Source organism: Narcine bancroftii, chromosome 6, assembly GCF_036971445.1.
Source record: "Narcine bancroftii isolate sNarBan1 chromosome 6, sNarBan1.hap1, whole genome shotgun sequence".
Classification (NCBI taxonomy): Eukaryota; Metazoa; Chordata; class Chondrichthyes; order Torpediniformes; family Narcinidae; genus Narcine; species Narcine bancroftii.
Genome location: NC_091474.1, coordinates 38448561 through 38465471, shown reverse-complemented (window position 1 = coordinate 38465471; position 16911 = coordinate 38448561). Strand labels below are relative to the sequence as shown.

The following is a 16911-nucleotide window of genomic DNA, read 5'->3' as shown; positions in this document are numbered from 1 at the left end:
CCAAGGCACGATGTTTAAACCTATTGTTTGTTGCTGCTCAGCCTTTCTTAACGGTCAGTAATTTGAGTGAATTTGCATTCTGTTTGTAAAGATATCATGCCATTAAATGCATGTTGAGTGCTTTTCCTTGAGATACTACCTCATATTTTTGAAATTTAGGGGTAAATGTTATTGTTTTGGAAATTATTTTCTTTGATGCATATTTCCTGTGTCTTGTTTCTGTTAAAATCAAGACTCAGTATCCACATTCTTTTCCAAGACCTCAGTATTGGGAGGAATCTTGTTTACTTTATGACAGCGGCAACACTTAAAAAAAAAACACTTCAAACATTACCTGCACAACTTTGGGCAGACAGATGATTAAAAAAAAACATTTAATAAATGAAAGTTTTCTTTGAATCCAATTTCCTCTAATTTTAAATCTGAATCAGCAACAATACTGCACGTGACTTCATATTTTCTCTTCTGCATGTTCACTCCATGAGTGAATATAAAATATCACAGCTGAACTAATTTATAAGGTTGCAGTACAGTTAAACAGCAATTGGTTAATTACCCATGTCTTATCTCTGACGTTTATTCCCTACAGTTAGTTATCTCTTATTGGAGAGAATATAGGTCAGAGAGAAGAAGTTAGAAATCTGTAGCCCAAATCTTTTATAATATTTTTGAGAACTTGGTAAAGGGCTGCATTTAAAAATGTGGTCACAAAAACCTTTAAAATAATCACATACCAATATTAGAGCACCAGATTAGAGAAGACACCATGACCAAGAAGGAGAAACTTAGGTGAAAACTCTCCAGGGTAGGAGCAACAGCAGCAGACATCACCTAGGCAACGGGTTGCTGGAGCCAGGCTTGTGGGCAGCAGGTGTTGAGACTGGGATTTGTGAGGGTGTTGACGGCGAGCAGGGCTCTCGAAGAGCTTCGGGTACTGGCAGCTTTTTAATTGTGTTGGGTGTTTGGAACCTGGGGTTGACTTGTATGACTAGAGCTCAGGTTCACCGCTGGACCGGACAGGAGGACGAAGGGCTACAGAGGTTATGGGATCACAGGAGGTAGCGATATTGGAGAACGTGATGGGATCCATAGACATTTGATATCTCTGAACCATAGAACACTACAGCACAGAAACAAGCCCTTCAACCCATCGAATCTGTGCTGAACAATTATTGTGTCTAGACCTACTGACTTGCACCCAGAGCATAGGCTGCGATACCTCTCCCATCCATATGCCTATACAATCTTCTTTTAAATGTTGAAATCACCTCCTCTTGGAGCCTGTTCTGCCTCTTACCAACCTCTGAGTGAAGAAGTCACCTCTAATGTGCTCCTTAAATCGTTCACCCTTAATCCAAGCCCTCAAGCTCTTGTCTCATCCATCCTCAGTGGTAAAATCCTTTTTGCATTAACTGTATGTATATCTTCTATGAAGAGACTCTCTTTTGGTTCTTGATAAGGCACACAAAGAGACTAATGGAACCTCCTTGTTCTTTCCAGGCAAACAAAAGTAAACACATTTTGTGTATTTGTGTACATGACAATATAGGAACCTTGATCTTGAACATTCCAGGATCTTGGAATCTGACTGTGGGCCAGTTTGTCAAATGGTATACTTCAAGGGCACCCTTTTATCTGTATTCAGGTAGGTTAACAAGAGTTTGACAAAATAAGTTCTACATTTAGCATTTTAAGATTTTATAATTCAAACCATTAACTGGAACAAGAGTGGACTTGAGACAAAGTAACGTACCTCACGTTCCCTCTCATTCTTCGTCAGGTGCATTTCCTTCAGAATTTGTGACCGTTGCTCCATCATCAGGGTTCGCTCATACGTGTACGCTGAAATGTCACTATCGTGCTGTGCAGCAGAACAATGCAGGGATAAGAAAAATGACATCTACTTCAACTGATCACTTTCATTTCCAATGAGTAATATTTCAATACGGGGGGAGCAGGAGAAAGAAGAGAGGAGTTGGGGTGGGTGTGGTGGTATGAACAGGAGATGGGGTGAGTGTTGGGAATGTTAGAGCCTAGGAGAGATGGGATGGATGTAGGGAATGATAGAGAGACTTCCAGTTGGCAACAGTATGATCTAGAAGCAAAGATCAAGAGCTCCTGCCTTCTTTCTATTTTTTCACTCCTCCACTTCTTTATTCACAATTAAAGTGATACAGATTTTGCATCTTGTTCTTCTTTTATTTGTGTTTGCCTCAAAATGGCTACAAGAAGTGGGAAATATGGAAAAAAGAAGAAATGGCAACTAGCCTAACAATGGAGGCTATTTCAATGCTACTGAACTAACTCAGACAGGCACCAGCAGCTGGTATCAAAGCTTATTTTAACTTGCTCCAAATTTGATCAAGTCCATTAATTCAATTAGTGGATGAACATGGCCAACGACTATCATCTCTGGAGCTTGCCTCAGATGACCTGAGTTAGTGCGTTAATGATTTAAAGGATGTTTTCTCCAGGTTACGAGAAAGTAATTCAAAGCTAACAGCTAAAGTCATTGACCTGGAAGGTCAGGATACTTGCGTATCCTGAGTTTGGTGGAATCTATTGAAGGAGGACACACTACTGTGATAGTACAGACCTATCACCAATGTATATAGTTACAGTATCTAGTGTGTAATGACTGTGCTTACAGCGATTGGCTGAGAGCTTTGCCACGCCTACTGTCTGGGCCTTAAAGGGTTGTGTCCCTAGCCAGGTTGGATCATTCTGGACTGGTCGGCCACCTGTGAAGAGCTCCTGTATTTTGCTAATAAAAGTCTTGGTTTGGATCAACAAGTCTTTGGTTCTTTCGACGAGCTCTACAACTACAGAATTCTTTTCTAATTTGCTATGCAAGATTTTTGGGAAGAAAACGCTCCCATCTCTGCTGGGGATCAACAGCTGACTACTAAACCAATAGCAGCAGAGAGGCAAGTTAATACCATGAGATAGCAATGGGGTGCGGACACTCGTCGATGCCGCCCACCCTGCAGGTTTTTGGTAAACACCCCAGCCAACTATTGTTGATGTCTGTGGCAGCTGGCCTACATGATAGCCTCCTCTACATCTGGGACTCTTTGTCGGGCAGGCATTTCCTGGTCAACACCAGAGCTGAGATAAGTGCCTTGCCTCGACACTTCCAATGGCAAGCAGGGCCTAGAACTGAAGGCAGCCAACAGGGTCTCCACCCAAACCTTTGGTACCTGCACCATCTCCCTTCAATTTGGTAACAGCCACTTTACATGGACCTTCACCCTTGAGACAGTGGCGCAACCACTTCTGGGGACTGACTTCCTTTGTGTCCACTGCCTGGTTGTAGACCTCAAGGGGCGGCACTTGCTGCATGCCAGAACCTTCCAAGTTCTACCTCTGGGGGAAGCCAAGCTACCTGCCCCCATTTTAACTCTATAATACTTTCTGACAACGAATTCACCTGCATACTGACAGAGTTCCCCTTGATAGTGGTGCCACAATTCTCTGTGGTCAAGCCAAAGTATGGGGTAAGGCACCATATTTTAACTGAGGGCCCCTCGCATCAAGCCAGGGCACACTGACTCCTTCCCAAAAAGATCAGCTTCACGAAGAAGGAGTTCAAGAAAATGGAGGAGCAAAGGAGAGTGCGGTGCTCCGACAGTCCCTGGGCCTCCCCCCTTCCAAATAGTCCCAAAAACAGCAGAGGGGATGGTGGAAGCCATGTGGCGATTGCCTCCACCTCAATGAGGCCACCACGCCTGACAGATATCCCGTGCCGCATGGATATTCTCCAAAGTGGACTTCATCTGGGGGTATCATCAAATCCCAATTCACCCCCTGGATGTCCCCAAGACTGCAATCATAACCCACTTTGACCTGTTCTAATTCCTACACATCCCCTTTGGGCTGAAAAATGCGATACAAACTTTGCAGCAGCTGATAGATGCAGTGGACTGGGACCTCCCATTTTCATTCATCTATTTAGACAATATCCTTATCGCCAGCCGCAAGGACGAAACTGCTCACCTGAGACAATTGTACACTTGGTTGAGTGAATTTGGCTTAACAATTAACCCCACAAAGTGCCAATTCTGCCTGGACACTATTGATTTCCTGGGGCATAGAATAAACAAACACAGGGCAACACCCCTCCCCGAAAAATTTGAGGTGGGCTGGCACTTTGCCAAGCCATGAACAGTGAAGGGGCTGTAGGAATTTGCAGTATGATAAACCATAGATTCATACTGGCAGCAGCCCACATCATGTGCTAATGGCGGGCAAGTCAAAGGACATTATCTGGGACATTGTATCTTCGAGGGCATTCTAGAATGCCAAAGATGCGCTGGCCAATGCCACCCCCCGGTATACCCCAGACCAGAGGCACCTACCACTCTGACAGTCAACACCTCCAGCGCAGTAGTAGAAGGCATACTGGAACAGTTCATTGAAGGCCAGAGGCAACCCCTGGCCTTTTTAGCAGACATCTCTGCTTCCCAGAGCTCAAACACAGTGTCTTTGATTGAGAGCTATTGGCATTGTGCCTGGCGGTAAGGCACTTTCGTTACTTTTTGTAAAGGCAGCAATTTAAGGTCTTCACCAATCACAAGCCATTGACCTTCGCCTTCCATAAGTTATCAGACCCGTGGTCAGCCCATCAGCAGAGACACTTGTTGTTTGTGTTCAAATTTACCATGGACATTCACCACATTGCGGGGAAAAGCAATGTGGCAGCTGATGCTCTGTCACGTCCCCGATCAAGGTCCACACCCTGTCCCAGGGATCGACTACATGGCCCTTGCCAAAGCACAGCAGCAGGACCCTGAGATCTCTGCATATCGGACAGCCCTCTCTGGTCTCATGGTGGAAGATGTCCCCAGGTAACTTGACACTGGTGTGCGATGTCCCTGGTGGGTCAAATTAACTCTATCAAAATGAATTTTTTGTCTAAATTTTTATATTTTCTTCAGTCTATACTGACTTTCATTCCTAATTTTCTTTGACTCCTCAGATACTGTTACATTGTCTTATATATGGAAGGGTAAGCACCTGCAACTAAATAAAGTTCATCCTCAAGAATCTAAAAGGGATGGAGGCATTACCCATTTTACTATTGGGTGACCAATATATGCAACCTTATGTTTTGGTTATACTTTCATGACCGAGTTTACTGTCCATTATGGGTAGAAATGGGGATGAATTTTGTTAAAAACTTTTCCATTCCAGCACATTTTGGATCCTCACTTCCTCTTTCCTTAAATAAATCAATTGATAATCTGGTTATCAGGCATACTGTGAGAGTATGGGCTCAGTTCTCTTTCAAGTACTATCCTCTCCAATCATCTCTTCCAACCTTCTATACATGATTCTGCATTTTAAAGCCTGGTAATAGAATGGGTATTGAGCATTTTAAAGTTCTTTTTTTATCTATAACATTTTTGCATCATTTGAATAACTTTCTGAAAAATTAAACCTGCCAAATAGTCATTTTTTCAGACATCTGCAAATCAGGCATTTTCTCCACTCTCAGGGTTACCAAATTTCCTTGGGATATTTGGTACAAATACTGTTGATGTGTTTCTTAGTTTATGACCCTCATGCAGAGGTTTAACATCTGATATCCATGATAAGTTGGCAGGTTTAAGACATGTCCCTCTTGATAAAATCAAAACTACCTGGGAACAGGATTTAAATCTTTCACTGTCGGATGAGGTTTGGAATTCAATTTTTAAGGTGGTTAATTCTTCTTCTCTCTGTGCCCATCCCTGTCTGTTGCAATTTAAAGACGTTCATAGGGTTCACATGTCCAAAGTCAAATGATCTCATATTTATTCAAATGTAGAGTTTTGTTGTGACGAGGCTTCCTGATTCAGATGTTCTGGATGTGTCCTAGCTTCGAAAAATACTGGAATGATGAGCCTCAAACATTGTCCCAAGTTCCCCTTTTTGGTACCACTGGAGAAGATGACATTTGTTTAACTTCAGCCAAATGTTGCACTCTGTCCTTCATCTCTCTTTTGGCTAGATGTGCAATATTAATAAGATGAAGGGATGCTGCCTGCCTACCCAAGCTCAGTGGCTGAGAGATATTATGTCTTGTTTAAATATAGAAAAGATTCACTATTCAATCAGTAATACAAACAAAAAGTTACAATTGATGTGGGGACCTTTCCTGAATTATTTTCAGAACCTGAGTTAAACTAAGGACTACTTTTTTCCCATTCATTTTTTCTTTTTGTTCTTTTCTTTTCTCTTTTTTTAAATATAAAACCTGACTTCCAGAAACTTATTGTGTTACTCCAAGAACAAAATATATTTTAAATATAAAAGACTGGTGTATAGATGGGGCCAGAGTAAAGGGCTTTTTGGGATAAACTTATAAATTGTGCTTGTATAATGTGGATGTACTTTTAAGTTTGACAATTTTGTCATGTTCTTTAATTTTTGACATCTATGTTGTGGACTTTATAAATTTTCTGTATATGCTTTGTTTATCCTTGTAAAATTCAATAAAAATATTATTAAAAGGAAAGGGAATGTTAGAGCCTGGGGTATAAATAAGATGAGACAGCTATAGGGAACCTTAGAGTGAGGGGTATGAACAGGAGGGTGTAGGCAATGCAAGATCTTGGAGGAGTTGCATAGTCCATTGGCATAAATGATAGGAAAAAATATTTATCCAGATAATTCCATATTTCACCAGCAATCATACCATCTCTACAACTTCCACTTCAGCTACAATTCGCAGGTGATAGAGGAAAACTGTAAGGTCCTTCTTCATTTGGATGCTGTTATCTTCCATCTGGGCCACAGTAAAAATGCGCATCTTGCACTTCTTCCACACCTATCAGTCAATGGAAGGCCAGAAAGATAATCAGCATTGCCTTGCAGAACACAGCTATACAATGGCAATTTTCCAATGAGAATATGTAGTGAGACTGAGTACTTTCCTTGAGGCCTTGGTATAATGTCTACAATGTCACATCTGAAAGATTGGGTTGTCCTTTTCCTTCAAAGAATGCCAGATCTTACAATTCTACATTCAAAATTTTCAAAAAATAAATAATGTACAAGAACTGAAGAACCATAGAACACTATATCACAGAATCAGGCCATTCAGTCTGTGTCAAACTGTTATTCTGCTTAGTCACATTGACTTTCACACAGTCCAAGATCCTCCATACCCCTCCCATCCATGTACCTATCCAATTTTTTAAAAATGTCAAAATGGAATCATAGAACACATCAGCCCTGGTAGTATGACCATGCAATTTCTTTGGGAAGAATGCTCAATTCTTGGGTTTCTGCTGTATCAGAGTTTTCTTTTTAGATTGCAACAGGGAAGAACCTCTGCTTATTGCAATTTTGAGTTCATGTAACCTTGGCTCATTCAGTTTTTGGTTGAGGATGTTTTGCTAAGCCAGATGACATGTCCCATTCCATGATGGAGACAGATGAGGAAGGATGAGGTGGACGAGGGTTCTAGTGCTGACAGGCTTGGAAGTAGCATTCTACTTCATCTCGGGAATGGACGGCAAGTTCTCTTGGCTAAATGTAATGGATCTTTCAACTATAAGGGGTAAGTGAGCAGCTTAAATACCATCATAGTGTCTTGGTGCTCAATTGTATCGTGCTGTTGATACAGCAACTGCAGCCTATCAGTTGTGGGCTTGTGGTGCATTCATTGAAACGGTGGTCTGTGAGGAATCCCGTGTTTTGATTCAGCTGAATATCTTGATGTACCAGAAACACTTCCTTTGTGAAGATTAATGATTGTGGTCTCTCAAGTGCATATATGAATGTTTGACAGACAGGCAGCATACATTATCAGCACCTAATCTTCAGGACATGCTGAAATACAAATGCATTGTTGATGATAAGATAAACACCATTTGTCAATGTTTTACTCATCCTGGTGTGTACTACAGGATAGTAATATGTTCTAGCATTAATTCCAAATTTAATTTCTAAAGTAATTTTTGAAAAATAGAGTAAGTTATTCCTCTATTATCAAAATATCTCTTAGGATGGGTGCTAGAGCAGGTTCTTGTGCAAAGAAAGTGGCTCAAAATATGCATGCACTTTCCTCATTCATTTTTACTTATCCACCTGCATGTCTTCAACTTTGCATAAAGAAAAAAAACTCAAGTGGTGAAAGGGAAAGAGCTGTCCAACTGATGATAAATCAACTGATGATAAATGTATCCAATTACAGGCAAATACAAAACCCTTATCCATAAGACATTCTGACTCAGCAATTTTTAAACCCAGCTCAGTTTCAATACTAATTCAGATTAGTAGCGGCTTCTTGTTGGAAGTTACTGTTGTGTTAACCATTAGTGTGCAACTGTCCATTAAGAGATTTGTCATGAACTGTTTATCCTCAGAATTTGTAAGCCAATTTCTGGCAAGATATCATTTTTGTCCTTGTCTTACACAGCTGGCATTTTGCACTGTTTATATACAATTACCAAATAAGCATAATGTGGAAGTCAGAGACACTAACTTATTAAAAGAGGAGATAACCCAGGCAGGTAACATATTTAGGGGTGGCACAGTAGCATAAATAGTGGAACTACCATGTCACAGCTCCAGCATCCCAGGTTCCACCCTGACTCCAAATGCTGTCTGTGTAGAGTTTGCATGTTCTCCCTATCACCCTGTATTCCAGTTATCTCCCACAGCTCAGAGAATTGATGGCTTAAATGGTCATGAGATATGGAAGTCGACTTTTTCCCTCTTTGATTTTGTGGGTTATGAGGTGGCCAAGGTGGGCAGAGCATCCTTACCTGGGAGAGATAAGTTTGGCTGACGTACTGACCTACTCAGGGCTTCTGCGTGTTCCTGATGTATGGCCTCAAGGATCCAAATACCACCCTGAATGCATCTTCTTTAACAGCTGTCACAGGCCATAGATTCTAGGTGATATTTGGGATGTTATATTTCTTCAAGGATGTTCGGAATATTCTATCAGGCTGTGGAATGGAGTTTTGAGTGTTTGGTGTTGGACATGTGAATGGCATTGCTGGCCCTATATAACATGTTGAATATAACTAGAGCATTCTAGAGAAACTAGGGTGGTGGGCATGTTGGTTTGGGAAAGGACACTAATATTGATTCACTTCTTCTTCCTCCAGTGAAGTTAAACAATTTTGTTGAGATGATAATGAGTTTAATGTCACACACATAAGCATAAATTACATATGCACCAACATTCTTACTTGCCACAACCAAACAAGTACTTTTTTGAGAAAAACAACTACAATAGTATACACGTTGCATGGTATTTTTTCCAGAGGTCTGCTGGAGGTAGGCCAAGTTTCAGAAGAATGTGGTCACTGCAGCCTAGAGGACCATAAGTTTTGCAACATGTGATATCACATCTTCAAATATCCTTCTCAATCAACCAATGCTTGTACATTGATGGAGATGGAGAAATTCATCATCAATGTTTCTCTTCACCAAAATGTTGCTTCTGAGTTTTCTGGGGACTCATCATTAAGATTTAGTGTGGTGTAGTGGAGACATTTTGGTAGAGGACCTTGGTTGAGTGATATTAATGCTAAACCCATCCTCTCATTTGCTTTGATGAAGGGCATGTGTTTCCCCCTCTTTTATGTCTTCCTTTGTGAAGCACACTAAGATGCTTTCAAAGACCTTATTGGCCTCATCTGAAGCTTGCAGGTTTTGGATACATGTGAGGACTGTGGAGTGTTGGTTCTGTGTTAGAATTAGTCAGATGGTCATTAATTCTGCAGTGCTATCAGCTCATACTTGATGAGTAAACTCTCTGCAGGAAGGTGACATTCCTCTTCTTCTTGGCCCCATCCAGAAGAAGGTATATCACGATCTTACTGTTAGAACTGCCTACCTCCTGCCTAATATGTAGCACTCAGGACAATGATGTTGAAGTGAATGTGCCTGGACTTCTGAGCTATGATGGTGGAATGGTGTTCAGGTTTGTTGCTGTTGACATTATCCACAAGGATACTAATATTCTGGGTCCCGACCTTCATTATGAGGGGTAGGTGATGCCTGTGTATAACTTCTTTGAACATGGAGGTGGCTGCATTCCAGCTTTCACAGGGAGTTCACCGAGCAAGGTCTTTATCCAGTGCCAAAGGGTGAGGGAGCAAGACAACTGGAGACAAGGCTCTGCTCCCTGGGCATTAATGCTCACAAGTAAATATGGGTTCACACACGGGAGCCACTCGGCATGTGAGGACTTGTTTACACATAGGCACTTACACACTCTTGTGTGAGCTTGGTACAGAAGTCCTTGCTCACTGCTTTTTTCCTCTCTTCTCACCATGTCACCAGCTTGTGAGTTTAGCCCTATGTCAGACTGCATTCCTGGTCACCAGCTCCAGATGCAAATCTACCCCTTGTTTCCCAAATGTGGCTGGATCCAAGGATGGCAAACAAGCATGGTTAGCGTAGCAGTTGGCACAATGCCGTTACAGTGCCAGTGACCCAGGTTTGAATCTAGTGCAGTCTGTAAGGAGTTTGTACATTCTCCCTGTGTCTGTGCGTGTTTCCTCTGTGTGTTACGGTTTCCTCCCACCCTCGGGGTTTGTAAGTTCATTGGTGTATTTGGGGGATGGACTCGTGGGCTGGAAGGGCTGGTCTATATCTAAAAAAAAGCCAAGTATGCAATCAGAATATCTATTGAACTACTTGATGTTCTTTGCCTGCAATACCTACTGTCCTGGCTCTCTTGTACATACAATCTCGTGTATTTACTTGCATTGTTATTCATTGGCACCTACAGTCCTGCAATTTAAACTCTGGTATCACAATCAGAGACATACAGCATGAAACAGGCCCTTTGGCCCAACTCATTCATGCCAACCAAATTAGACCAATTTTCTTTCATTTGGCCTCTATCCCTCTAAATCTTTCCCAGTCACGTCACTTTCAGAATGTTTTTTAAAACATGGTAATTGCTTCTGTCTCAACCATTGTTGCCTGAAGACATATTTCTAAGAGAGCTATTGTTAAGAGAGCACTTATTTGTAGTCTTGTTGTCTTCATCTCAAATCCTAGAATTATTATTCTGTTCCTCCAGTTCTACATTAACAATCCTATTGTGATAGAGTATATAGATAGGTTTTTGGGAGATAAATTGGGGAAGGTTTGTTAGTGTAGGTCATATACAAACCTTTCCCAATTTATCTCCTAAAAACCTATCTATATACTCTGTGTCATACTATACTTTTTGTCCTATGTCTGCAGTCCTAGAGTTGTCTGCATTGCTGTTTGTACCTACAGACTTGTATCCCCTGGCCTTTATGGACAGTCCTATTTTCCTTGACTTACTGCCCTGCTTCACAGCCATGTTACTGGAGTTGTGCATCTGCTTTCTTTCCCATAATTTAGTCAATTTGAGAGATAGGAGTAAGATTTACTGTATTTGTGGCTGTTGGTGTAAATTCTGCATGAAAATTGGGGAACATTGATACCACGAGACAAACAGAACTGAGCAAATAATACAGCTGCCTGGTAAATGGATTAACAGAACCTCTCCACTTTACCTTGTGCTGCCTGAGGAGGAAAGGCAACAGCATTAGCATTCCTCCATCATGGACGATCCACCAGACATCGATGTAACCCTCAGTGTATCTCTCCTGACTGGATGGGAAGGCAGCGATATTTTTAGCTACCAGCAGGGCCAAACGGCCAGCAGTTGTTTCTCGAACCACTTCTACAAAAGGAGAGGGTATAAAGTGATTAGTTGTTGTTCTGAGTGGCTCTTATTTTCATTCACACAGTCTTTCATTAACTTATTCAGAAGATGTATATTTCAATAGGATTGGATCAAAAACAAGAGAATACAAATTTAGCGCTTTGCAAATCAATTTTCCACATAAATGATATCAGAGATCAGGGACAATATTGAATCCAGATGCTGCAAGGTGTATCCTGACAGAACACAGTTTCTCAAGCATAAATTGGGCCTCATTATAACAGTGCAGCAGGTCAAATAATGTATTGAGACAGAGTCATAGAGAGTCATAAAGCGTAGAAATATTCAGCACAACTTGCCCATGATGACCATAGTAGTCCCACTGCCTGCAATTAGTCTATATCTCTCTCAACCTATCCTATCCATTTATCCATCCAAATGTTTCTTAAATACTACCTCAACCACCTCATTCAGTAGTTTGTTCCATACACCCACGACTCTCTGAGTTTGGATATTGGTTCTGTTTTGCTCCCTCTATTAGCACAGCCTCTCCTGCTGGGTACGTCTCACAATCTTACATTGCAGGTAAACATGGAGTCTGCAGATGCTGGATAACTGGAACAGTACACAAAAGTGCTGGAGGGTCTCAGCAGTTGACGTGAGGCTGAGGCGTGAAACTTTGACTGCCTATTGCTTTCCATCGATGCTCCATGACCTCCAACACTTTTGTGTATTACCCTAATTGGATAATTCAGACCTCTGTTCTCATTCTCCATATCCCCTAAGGTCCATGCTGCCCCTCTCACCTTGTCCCGATTATATCATCAAGTTGATAATTTCATTTACAGTTAATCCCCAGAGAAATCCTAGTCTCCCCCATCAGAGAGATTCATTTTGATTTGTCCATCCATACCCACACCCTTCCTGTAGTTTGATATTAATTTATTTTCTCTACTTCCTAATTCTGACAAAAGACTTTTAACCTGATACTTTGTTAAACAAGAAAATCTGCAGATGCTGGGGATGAGCGCAATACACAAAAGTTCCAGAGAAACTCAGCAGGTCACGCAGCATCCATAGGAAGTAAAAGACAATTAACATCTTGAACCCGAGTCTTTCATCAAGAATCTGAAAAAGTCAGGTAGACACCAGCATCTTCCAGTTTTCCCAGATTCCTGACAAAGGGCTCAGGCCAATAACTGACTGCCGTTTACTTCCTATGGCTGCTGCATGACTTACTGAGTTTCTCCAGCACTATAGCATATGGCACCTGAAACTTTAATCCTGGTTCCCTTTCCACAGATACCCTCTGGCCACTGAGTATTTCCACTATCTGCAGCCTTGTGAATTTCAGAAATCAAGAATCCTCTTCTTAAGATTGCTGGTGCTAGAGATGACTCAGTGTGAGGTTGATAGATTTTCATTAGACATGGTTTCCAGGAGCGTGGAAGGCAAATGTGGCAGGTGTCACCCATGATATATCTGACTGCTGATCCAGGTAGGGGAGGCTGAATGGTCTTCTATGCTTCCAACATGTAACTCTGAAAATTTAAGAGCTTAAAACATTCTAAGAAATGGTCATATTTGATTTAGCTTACAAGAGCTTGCAAGCAAATCTGAAACACCAGATACTAAATACATTAATTTCTAAATAACAATCAGAACCACATGCATGGAAACCCTTCATTTTACTGAGCCCATGCTGATTATGAAGCACACATTTACACTTATTCCATTTATTGTTCCCACATTCCAATCAGATCCTTTCAAATTTTACCCCTCACTTCCACACTATGGGCAATTTACAGTGGGCAACTAAAGGATTGACCCAGATACAGTTAGGATGTAGGAGGAAGCCTGAGCACCTGGAGAAGACTCATATAGTCATGACAAGAACATGCAAACTCCATACAGAGATGACCCAATGTCAGGAATGAACCCACATCTCCAGAGCTATAAGGCAGCAGATTTACCAGCTAGTCGTCACCCTTTGATGTATTTACATAGCTAAGGCAATTTCAAGAATGATTTACTAACCCATTTACACTACCAGATAGTTTCATTCTTTCCAATAAGACACTAATAAGTATATTGTAGAAGGTTCCTTATGATCTCCGGGCAAATAATTCTTATTCACATTTTTTTCCTCCCCTCTTATTACTGACTCTGACTGCAAAGTCACCATCTGACAGGTTGACACGAGAGAGCAGAAAATTTAAAATGCAATGACCTTTTTTGATGAGTTATCTGTTCTTAACTCAATGACTGTGAATGGTTGTGAACTCAAATTCCATTAACCTGAGTTACCAGCATAATCTTCCTGTGGAAGTTTTGAAAGAAAATCACTGTAATTATTCTACTCTTAACTTCTTTCATTTAATTTTCAATGAGGTCCCTATGCTTTTTTTTCCTAAAAAAAATGGTACTTTGTCATTTGTTTCAGAATGAAAAAAAACCTCTTAGAAGTTCTGTGATTATCAAAGTTAAACATACCGATGATATTTTTCCATGTTTTGGGATCATCGGATTGCCTCCAGGCTCTTGGCCAACCCATCAGGACAGTGTTGTGCTGCATTCCTCCGAGACCACATGACTGGATGAGGTGGGACATGCCATCGCGCTGGTTGGATGACACTACTGCCTGACAGAACCCCTTCACCTTCTCCACTTCCATGAGACGTTTAATCGACTTTCCAGAGAGACACAGAGGGGGCAAAGCAGGAAAGAGAATAGTGTGGACAGATTGTCAAAGACATCAACATTTGTGAAACTGGTTGAAGGAATGGGCTGCAATGGTTGGAAAGAGCGTGATTAGTTAAGAGGAGTAATTTGAAATCTTTATTTACAGGTCTTTACAACTTTTCATTCTCTTCCCAACTCCGGCTTGAGCCATTGGGTGGCAATTTGTAAATTTCTGTAAAATTGAACCAGTAAAGAATTTAAATTATAGAATGTTTTCAGAAATTGTGAAGTTCTTTGGTTTGTGTTATCATAGGCAGAATCTTGTACCTCATCATATATTGGAAAGAAAACCAAAAAAATAACCTGACAAATACTATGAGTATTTCCAGAATTCTCTGTTTTTTTTAAAAAAATTTCAGACTTCTAGCATTTATTGTTTTTGAGTTTCCAGGACAACCTGCTTGTGTGATGTTAATCATGTCCCTTTGTTCCCCATTCTGTGCTTCAACATTGATTGTTTTTTTAAAACTATAATTCTTGATGCCTTTGAGAAAATGCACTTTTGCTACATAAAGAACGCTGCATGACTTGCTGAGTTTCTCCACCATTTTTGTGTAAACTACAATCTCAACGTTTGCAGATTTTCTTGTTTAAAATGTTTTAAATAAAAATTGTCATTGGAAACACCTTACTTCTGAAAAGATGAACAGAAGAATCAGCAATCAAATGAACTGAAGTTAAGCTATTGTTGAACCTTCTGGTTCAATGGGAACATTACCTTGGATCAGAAAGATATTATCTATTTACTGCTCCAGTGATCTATTGAAACTGTGCAACGTAGAATGAAGTCATTTAAACACAAATAATTTATAGAAACAAAGGTATATTATTTTGAGCCAAACTGGCATGTTACTTTCCTGCAGGGCATAAAAACAGAATGGCAAATATTTCTACAGGATTAGGACTTAGAAATGAGGTCTTGTATACTTTTAATGCATGGTCTGGACAAGAATCAGTTTTACTATGAGTGTATAGCTTTCATGATTATTTTCAGGTGAAACTTTGACAATTGTGAATTCTCTCAGTGCAATCCATGTTGGAGCACCTAGTGTTTTATCGAAATCAGACCTATACCCAATGATGTTATTCATGGTACCTGTATCACATCTGCATTATTAAAAATTGGAGCTCTGAGCTCCAATATCAAAGTGTCAGGTGAATTAGAAGACCATTGTATTAACACCTAGCCTCTCAAGTGTTAATAGTGTTTGAGAGCTTTGCACTGCTGCATAGCATCAGTAATAGCTATTAATAATGTGTAGCTGACAGTAAAGCACAATTCACTGTATATGCCATTTGCCTTCTAATTGCCCATGTGTTAGCTTTCAGTGATTTACGTACAAGGAAACCTGTCCCTTGAACATCAATGTCTCCCAGCCTTTCAGATATATAAAGTACTCAATATTCTACCAATATGGATAACCATGCATTTTTTCATGCTACCCTCCACTTTGTTGCCCTACTCACTCTGCTTGTTGAAATCCCCTTGAAGCCTCTGCATCTTTGTTGCTACCCACATTCCCAATTAGTTATGGAAAATAAAGTTTTCAAAAATCCTCTTGTTAACTCCTTGTTATTTTTACAAAATGAGGATATATTTGAATATTGTCTTGAGAATATTTCAGAACAAAGCAAAATCAAGCAATACATCAACAGTTAACCTACATTTATGGATGTGTTAGATCAGGCATCTGCAACACACACTCTTCTGGAAACATTTTAAATGACAGTTATTACCATGATACCAAAAAAAGGTAGGGATCCACTGAAACCATAATCTTATAGACCTATTTAATTATTACATTCAGATTATAAAATCATTGAAAAAGCCTTGGCAAATAGATTGGCAAAATTCTTGCAGAAACTGATAAATATGGATCAAATAGGCTTTGTGAAAAAAAAGCAATCTGTGGATAATGTAAGTAGATTAATTAGTATAATCAATTTGCAACAAGAGGGGTGATCTAAGTGTTGCTGTAGCATTAGATGCAGAAAAAGTATTTGATAGACTAGAGTGGGACTTTTTGTTTAAAGTATTGGAAAGATTTGGATTTTTATAAATTGGATCAAGGCATTATATAATGAACCAAAAGCTAAAGAGGTTAAAATTGCTCAAATCTCTTCATCCTTTCAGCTCTTGAGATCTAGCTGATAAGGATGTCTATTATCTCCAGCTCTATTTATTTTAGCTATAGAACCTCTTGCAGAAGTAATTTGTCGAGATTTGCATATCAAGGGATTTAGGATTAACCAGGAGGAATATAAAATTAGTTAATTTGCTGAAGATATATTGATACATTTGACAGAGCCACTAACTTGGTAAGAGAAATTGTACTCAAGATTGGATTATGGGAAAGTTTCAGGTTATAAAATAAATTGGGATAAGAGTGAAATTATGCCTCTTACAATAGGAGATTATACTCAGTGTTAGAGTATAATTATTTACTTTTCCTTTAAAAGATTGAAGAAGATTTAATTTGATCAATGTAAGATATAGATTAGTACAATATAATTTT

At 40.1% G+C, this 16911-nt stretch overlaps 1 protein-coding gene across 1 annotated transcript in view; it reads right to left on the bottom strand.

Annotated features, from left to right (window-relative positions):
* Positions 1-16911, bottom strand: part of slc12a5a (solute carrier family 12 member 5a) — a 715472-nt gene that overhangs the window by 11778 nt on the left and 686783 nt on the right. The window contains exons 18-21 of the mRNA XM_069884657.1: positions 14147-14342; positions 11502-11671; positions 6680-6811; positions 1754-1861 (exon numbers count right to left, since the gene is read on the bottom strand). Coding sequence (XP_069740758.1) covers positions 1754-1861; positions 6680-6811; positions 11502-11671; positions 14147-14342 — 606 coding nt within the window. The remainder of the gene's footprint in view (positions 1-1753; positions 1862-6679; positions 6812-11501; positions 11672-14146; positions 14343-16911) is intronic.